The sequence below is a fragment of the Ursus maritimus genome, unplaced genomic scaffold (genome assembly GCF_017311325.1).
Source record: "Ursus maritimus isolate PB19 unplaced genomic scaffold, ASM1731132v1 scaffold_35, whole genome shotgun sequence".
Taxonomy (NCBI): Eukaryota; Metazoa; Chordata; class Mammalia; order Carnivora; family Ursidae; genus Ursus; species Ursus maritimus.
The window spans coordinates 7,774,260-7,782,143 of NW_024426119.1; the positions used below are offsets into that span (position 1 = coordinate 7,774,260).

At 41.0% G+C, this 7,884-nt stretch overlaps 1 protein-coding gene and 1 long non-coding RNA gene across 3 annotated transcripts in view; one reads left to right on the forward strand and one right to left on the reverse strand.

The window, feature by feature from the left end:
- Positions 1–7,884, forward strand: part of LOC103673443 — a 35,775-nt gene that overhangs the window by 19,772 nt on the left and 8,119 nt on the right. The window contains exon 4 of the long non-coding RNA XR_571395.2: positions 1,938–2,042. This is a non-coding gene — a long non-coding RNA (uncharacterized LOC103673443). The remainder of the gene's footprint in view (positions 1–1,937; positions 2,043–7,884) is intronic.
- Positions 3,334–7,884, reverse strand: part of OIP5 (Opa interacting protein 5) — a 13,635-nt gene continuing 9,084 nt past the window's right edge. For both annotated transcript variants that reach the window (XM_008702229.2, XM_008702228.2), the window contains one exon: positions 3,334–4,066. In XM_008702229.2, the coding sequence (XP_008700451.1) occupies positions 3,971–4,066 (96 nt within the window). In that variant the 3' untranslated portion in view covers positions 3,334–3,970. The remainder of the gene's footprint in view (positions 4,067–7,884) is intronic.

The following is a 7,884-nucleotide window of genomic DNA, read 5'->3' on the forward strand; positions in this document are numbered from 1 at the left end:
CCCTGAGGTGATGACCTGAGCCAAAGGCAGACACTTAACTGAGCCACCCAGGCACCCCAAATGTTTAGTTTCTGATAAGGGAACAGTGAGCTAAGTACAATAGTGTTTATAGCAGGGAATCCTTCCTATATGAAATATATAAAGCATTTTAAATGCTTTTACATTGAATATTTATTAGCTTAACTAAAGAGGCTTAACACTAGAAGAGAGGGACACCTGGGTGGCTCAGTCGGTTAAGTCTTCCTCTGCCTGCTGCTCCCCTTGCTTGTGCTCGCTCGCTCTCCGATAAATAAAATCAAAAGAAAAAAAAAAAGGAAGAGATCTTTCTTGGGGAGCCTGGGTGGCTCAGTGAGTTAACTGACACTTGATTTCAGCTCAGGTCTTGATCCCAGGGTCCTGAGTTGAAGCTTCACGCTGGGCATGGAGCCTATCTTTAAAAAAAAAAAAAAAAAAAAAAGATCCTTCTTGATTCAGGGGAAAGTTTTTTTAAGTTTAAAGTAAGAAAGTAGATGTTACAAACTTCCTTAGGATTGGCTATTGTCAAGTGGAGAGGAACAAAAGCTACGTGGTTTTTGTGGTATGATTCCTAATGTAATATTTCCTTCCTGTGATTTATGCCTAATCATTTAGCACACACTGATACACTCCACTCCCAGGTACTGTGCTAGATAGTAGGGTTACAAAAACGGAGATAGTTTCTGCTGTTAACTTAGGAGCTTAAAAGTTTACGACTCAGGAGGAACTTCAGTATGCAGTTTTATCGTTCTTATGATTATGGAATTTTGAAAATACTTGTATTCAACATATATAGAGTGCTAAATGATGTCAAACTGTAGCAAAGTAGACTTAATATCTGTTAATATCAGTCGATCATTGATGTTTGTTAGACTTTCGTAGGAACTCCTAACCACCTAAAGGTATCCTTTAAAAGGGTTGTTTAAAAAGTCAACCATCTGTGAGACTATCAGTGTAACATTTATGGAAGGCATAATATCATAATTGTACATGGACATGCCCTTTGACTTTCCCACTTTAAGAATCACTCCTACAGAAATACCAGTACAGATCTGCAAAGATAGGTGCAAGGATCCAATATAAGAATGGTTAGATTCTGATATATTCACATCACTGAATCATGTAGGTGTTAAAATAAATGAGGTAGTTTGCATATGGGCTGGTATGGAAGGTTGTGGCATTTATTGTGTGAAAAGCAGGTTGCAGAATGTGGAAGATAAAACTGCCTTTGTTTTGTCTGTACGTGTACATCCACATGCATAAAGGTTATTATATTTATTGAGCACCTAGTATGTGCTAAGCACTGCTGTAATTACATTAGATGTATTCATTAATTCATTTAATCTTCACTATAGCCCTGGATTGTTTGGTTTTTTTTTTTTTTTACTATTTATTTATTTCTCTCTACACCCAATGTGGGGCTCGAACTCACAACCCTAAAATCAAGAGTCGCATGTTCTTTTTTTTTTTTTTTTTAAAGATTTTATTTATTTGACAGAGACAGAGACAGCCAGTGAGAGAGGGAACACAAGCAGGGGGAGTGGGAGAGGAAGAAGCAGGCTCATAGCGGAGGAGCCTGATGTGGGGCTCGATCCCGGAACGCCGGGATCACGCCCTGAGCCGAAGGCAGACGCTTAACCGCTGTGCCACCCAGGCGCCCCAAGAGTCGCATGTTCTGACTGAGCCAGCCAGGCACCCCTAGCTTTTTTTTTTTTTTTTTTAAACAGAACAAGCCTTTGAATTTTTTTTACTCCAAAAAGCTTCATGTTTTAATTTAGCTTTCTGACCCTGTTCTTGTGCCTTCAACACTTTCACAATGATTTTCTGCTCCTCAATAAGGAAAGCACGCTTGATCCTGTCAAGAACACACGTAGCACACATGGAACCACCCTAGGCCCTGCTGACGCACTCTCTCGTTTTAGACCACCTCAGTAAGAACTGCAGGTCTCAGCATGGACTCCCTGAAGTCAGCCTGGGCACGTGCCGCATGTGGATGTTGGGGCGTTCCCCATCTGCTTGGTATCAAGGTAAATGATTCTATTACCAGGGATTTGGGACAGCCTGGTTTTGTTAAGAGGCCGTATTGTAGGACAGCCTTCAATGGTATGTCAAACGCTGGATCATTCTGAATGCCTATGGATGCTGTCCCCAGAAAAGGAAAACGCCAACCCTAGTTGTTAATCCCTATTTTACAAGAAGAGTTGAAATAAATTCTTCATGTTCGTGGCTCGTAACTGTCCAAACGCCAATGTGAATCCAGACAGTTTGGCTGCAGGGCCTGCTCGCTTCCCAGCATGCTATCCTAGGCCTCTCGAAGATGGAAAGGGAAAGCGTACTTTGCAGCCTCTATTTTGTCTTACATCTATGCATGAATTGTTTTTCTAGAGTAAGCATGTAATTTGTATTTGGGGGGAAAAACTACTTAAAACCAGCCAGCTTAATTTGATGTTAAGTACAAGTTAAACTTTCCATTTAACTTTCTTCCAAATCAGCAGTTCCAGAGGTTAAGGAAATTAGCTACATAAGAACATACCCACAGATAATAAAAACCCCAGGATGATTCAATATAGTATTAAATTTATTAGGTCCATTCTTTAGGAGTAGAAAGTAAGAGCTTTTCTGGTACTATTTGTTGACAGAGGCTCCACCCTTATTTATGGAATCAAATTTTGCAACTCAAAAGTATAAAGCAAATCAGAATTTTGTTTCACATATTTCTTAAGGGAAATGGCCTTTACTCAGTATAAAGTGCAAAGGATGGAAAGAGTAAGAAAATGGCTGCTAGCGACATCTGAACCAGGTCCACTTTTCTATGCATCACCACTTGGCTACATCATATTTGGCTTGTGCTCTTGCCAGCCCCTCAGCGGTCTGCCCGCTGCCCCTGTAAACCCATTCTCCACAAGGCGACCATAACGAAGTTCTACAAAAGTGAAACCAATCCTGCCATACGCTGCCTCCTCTAAAATTCTTCAAGGGCTTCCATTGTTCTTGGGATAAAAACAAACATGCTTCAGGAGGCCAGTAAGTCCTTGCACCCTCTGGCTTCTGGCCACTGGTGCACCTCCTGCACGTCTTCTTTTAAGGGCCTCTACACAGATATCCCCCTCCGTTCCCTAATTAACTCCTCTTTCAGACCAAGGCTGAAATGTCACTTCCTCAGAGCGGCCTTCCCTGACCCCCAGACCAGGTCTGTTACCTGCTGTATGTGCTGGTAGCTCTCTGTCTCTGTTCTTCAAGACGGAGTAGTAATTCACATGTATTCATGTGGTTATTTCAATGTCCACCTCTAATGAGATTATAAACTCTGTGCAGGTAGCGAGTACCAGTATACTTTTATTAAATGAATATGATAAGGTACTGAGCCTACGTGGTACATAAAGCAAAACATGAAAAAACACCATTTTGGTGAATGCTTGATATTTATCATTCCTCTCATTATTACCCAGTTTAGAAATGAAAAGATAAATTGTATATTATCCAGTTAAGTTACTGAATATTACCTACAGAATACATATGTACCTATACTTTACATAAGAAAAAAATGGTTTCTCAATCTTTACCATAACAACTGCTCCATGTAGAAATAACAGTAGTCAACATTAAATACAATTTTATTTTCATAACAACCATGCATCTTTATATCAGACCATTCACAGGACATTGCTTCCTAATCAACCTAAATTTGCAGGAAAATATGTTTTTAGAAATAAGTATTTATGAAACTGATAAGCTAAAATAAGTTCTTAAGGCAAATAGCTATAAAACCGGACAGAAGCTTCCTTAGTTTCTCATCTTAGCTTCACAAATCACTTGGAAAATCAGCCTACAGCTAAGCATAATAAACCACTGTTCCCTTCTTGAAGCCGATCATTCTGGAGAATTGATCAAATAGCACCTGTTGATAGAAGACATCAGTAAGGGCTGAACCTGATACTTCAGCTTTAATTCTGGATCAGTTTTCTGGCTTGGGCTGGTCGGGAGTTACTTCCTTCAGAATCTTCATCAGTGAATATAAGTGAGTATGTGTTAACATTATCTTCTCTTTCAGCTGGGAAGAAAAATGAATAGGTATCAGGGCATCTATTTTTTTTTTTTTTAAGATTTTATTATTTATTCATTTAACGGAGAAAAAGAGAGCAATCACAAGTAGGCAGAGCCGCAGGCAGAGGGAGAGGGAGAAGCAGGCTCCCCGCTGAGCAGGGAGCCGATGTGGGACTTGATCCCAGTCCTGGGGTCATGACCTGAGCCGAAGGCAGAGGCTTTAACTGACTGAGCCACCCAGGTGCCCCGGTATCAGAGCATCTTAACACTCAATTTGATGATTCTAGAAGCCACTTCAAATTTAAACTAGTGACTGAGAACTGGCAATGTCTCAACACATTACATAAATATGCCTGTTCTATTTCTGAAAGAACTTTATGCAATAAACCCAGAGCACAGTAAGATCCTCAGATACAAAGTTTCATATGAAAAAAGACAGCCTCACTGCTGCTCTGTCTCCCTCCTTCCTACCCCTTTTCACCAGGTTTAAACGCCAAGTATTGGGAAGGAAGACAAGAATAAGGCGGGGTAAGAAAGTCTGTGGAGAGCAGCATCCATTTAGTCTTCCCCTCCTTTTCTAGTGGCAAGAATCTAACTTTTTCCCCCTCTTTGTTCACAGTAACAGATGCCTTTCTTCAATATTCTGCTAATGGCCTTCAAAAGTAGCCCTGGTTGTTGGGTTAAGAACCCGTGTTTGTGGTAATTAGGTAATTTTCAATAGTTCTTTTACCTAAGAATAGCTAAAGCAAGAACCAAACTTAATGGTATTATTTAGCATACAACATGTGCTTAGTAGCTAAAGTTACCATTGAATACAGAATTATGGATGACAATCTTCTGTTGAAATCAGGTTAGTAACAACAACAACAAAATCTTATTTCTGATAATTTGTACCATACACTAAATCTTTTTATTATCGTCCAAAATACAAGAATAATCAAAATTCCTCAGGAAATCCTGCTTAAATTAAATAGGTAACTCTAGAGCCTCTTAGTCTTATTGGAGGACCCCTGGATGTGGTGAATCATTTCTCTGTTGCCTTCAAGATTTTGTTTCCTCCTCACTTTTACTATGATGTGCTGGGGTATGGATCTCTTCTGTGTTTATCCTACGTGGGCTTGTTGAGGTTTTGGGTGTGTAAATTAATGTTTTTCATCAAATTTGGGAATTTTTCTACTATTTTTTCTTTGAATATGTTTTCTACTTCACTCTACTCCTTTGGTATGTATTCCTTTTACCAAAGAATATTCGGGTATGCTTGATGGTGCCCAAGAGATGTCTTAGCTCAGTTCACCTTCCTTCATTCTTTTTTCTTCGGGTTCCATAACCTCATCCGTCTATCTCCAATTTGCTGACTCTTTCTTTGGGCAGCTCACATCTGTTGCTGAGCCCCTCTAGTGAATTTGTCGTTTTAGTTATTGTACTTTTCAACTCCAGGATTTCCAGCTGGTTCTTTTTTGTAATTTTTAACTCTTTAAGGATAGCCTCTATTTGATGAGATATTGACATCATACCTTCCTTGACTTAAGCAGTCTCCTTTAGTTTTTTGGACCTTATTTATAACAGCTGCTTTGAAGACTTTCTCTGAGAAGTCCAACATCTGGGCCCTTTCATAGGCAGTTTTACATGCCTGCTTTTTATCCCATGTATGGGTCATACTTTCCTCTTTGAGTGTTTTCTAATTTTTGAGTGTTTTCTAATTTTTAAGTGTTTTCTAATTTTTGATGCAAACCGGACATTTGCAAAAAAAAAAAAAAAAAATTTTTTTTAAACTATTTTGAGTAACCAACATGGGGCTCGAGCCCACAAGCCCAAAATCAAGAGTCACACATCCACCCACTGAGCCAGACAGGCACCCTGCAAACGACATGTTAAATAATATATTATAGCAACTCTGGATACTAAACACCCATTCCTCAGCTTATTGTTGTCTACTTATCGGCTTCAGTGAGCTGGCTAGACTATTTCACTGATACCTCTTTTCCCCACCCGTATGAGACTCTGCTGTCAGTCCTCAGAGAACACAGGCGTGAGCATGTGCAGTCAGTCACCTGGAAGGACAGCGGTTCAGTGTTTCCTTGATTTTCGTGTCAAGCAGCTCGCCTTCACTATTGGGCTGACTGCTCTACGGTTTCTGACAATGCCCTGGGACGTAAATTGCTCAAGAGTCTAATCCAATTAAATTCAGGACCCCTCCCCCCATTGGTAGGGGTAGTCTTTGAAAGACTGGTAGCCAGTCTTTTTGTTGTTGTTCTGACCACAGGAGGGGCTCTTCTTAGCTATCTATTCACCGGTTCTGTCTGATAACCTTCTAAACTAATCTATGGCTTAGCTTGTTGCTCTCATGGAACTACCAGCTTCCTCTTAATTGCTTACTCAAAATCTCCACTGTTTTGGGCAGCAGTTCCCTTGTGTGGCAGGGGGAGGGGGGCAGTTTTTACAATCTGCCTCTTACCCTGGCTCCTCCTAACCTGGGGGCCAGCGTCTCCTGGAATGACACCCTCGCTTCATAAGCACAGTGCTGGGTATAGGCGCCCACTTCTCTTCCTGGCTTACCTCTGCCGTTGTGACACCTCTGCCCCACCTGCAAGCTGGGGGAAGGGTGAATGGGCTCCTGGTACTTAGTCTGCTGTGCCGGTGGTAGAACTTGCACGACAAGGGGCCCTTTGTGAATGGAATGGAGCTTCTGATGAGAATTACTGATAGCCCGCCCCTCCTGGGAAGATACCACAGCCCTCAACTGGGAGCTAGGGCAAAAACGATCCCGGGGCTCTTGGCTACAGCTGCCCACCCAGATAGAGCCTCCCTTCTCCGAGGTACAGGCATGAGAGGGAGGGAACCGGCTCAAATGCCACAGGCTTTCACTGTTCTCGGAGGTTTTGTAGGTTTTCTTAAATAAATGTCTCTTCATTTGCCTTATGCCTTGAGGAAAATTTCTTACAGACTTAAAATGGTTGTTTCCTCTGCAATTTTATTCAGTTATGGCAGTTTTGCTGTGGAATTCCTCAGGCTGCCATTCCAGAAGTTATCTCACATGCCAATGAAAATAGTTACTGAGCCCTCTCATCAACTTGGTTGCTTAGAGCGAAGGTTGACTGTGACTGCTGGATACCCTGCTGCCCATTTATGCAACACACCTCATGCATCTGTTTATATATTGTCTATGGCTGCCTTTGTGCTACAATGGCAGAGTTGAGTACTTGAGGATGAATGGTCACAAAGCTTAAAATATTTGTCATCTGGTCCTTTATAGAAGAAGTTCGCAACACCTGGCTTAGAACATGGTTTCATGAGTTAGCTCATGAATGGTTCATTAGTTAGCTATGCAAAACAACACCCCCAAAAATCATTCTTCCCCTGTCCTAAAAGATACTTAAACTTTGGAAAATAAATGCCATTGGTTACAAAATGTATAATGTGCAAGGAATAAACTATTAGCAATACGAAAAACAGGGGCGCCTGGGTGGCACAGCGGTTAAGCGTCTGCCTTCGGCTCAGGGCGTGATCCCGGTGTTGTGGGATCGAGCTCCTCTGCTATGAGCCTGCTTCTTCCTCTCCCACTCCCCCTGCTTGTGTTCCCTCTCTCGCTGGCTGTCTGTATCTCTGTCAAATAAATAAATAAAATCTTTAAAAAAAAAAAAAAAAACAATACGAAAAACAAAATGAACAATGAATTCTAAGGTTGTTCTGAGACTAGTAAAGTTACAGCCAAATTTCCACTCAGAGAGTAAGCTACCAAAACAAAGTTGCTTTCTTCAACTCCAAAACTATCGACCACTAGGAAAATCCATTTAAATAAGAATTCTTAAAGATTGTTTCACCACT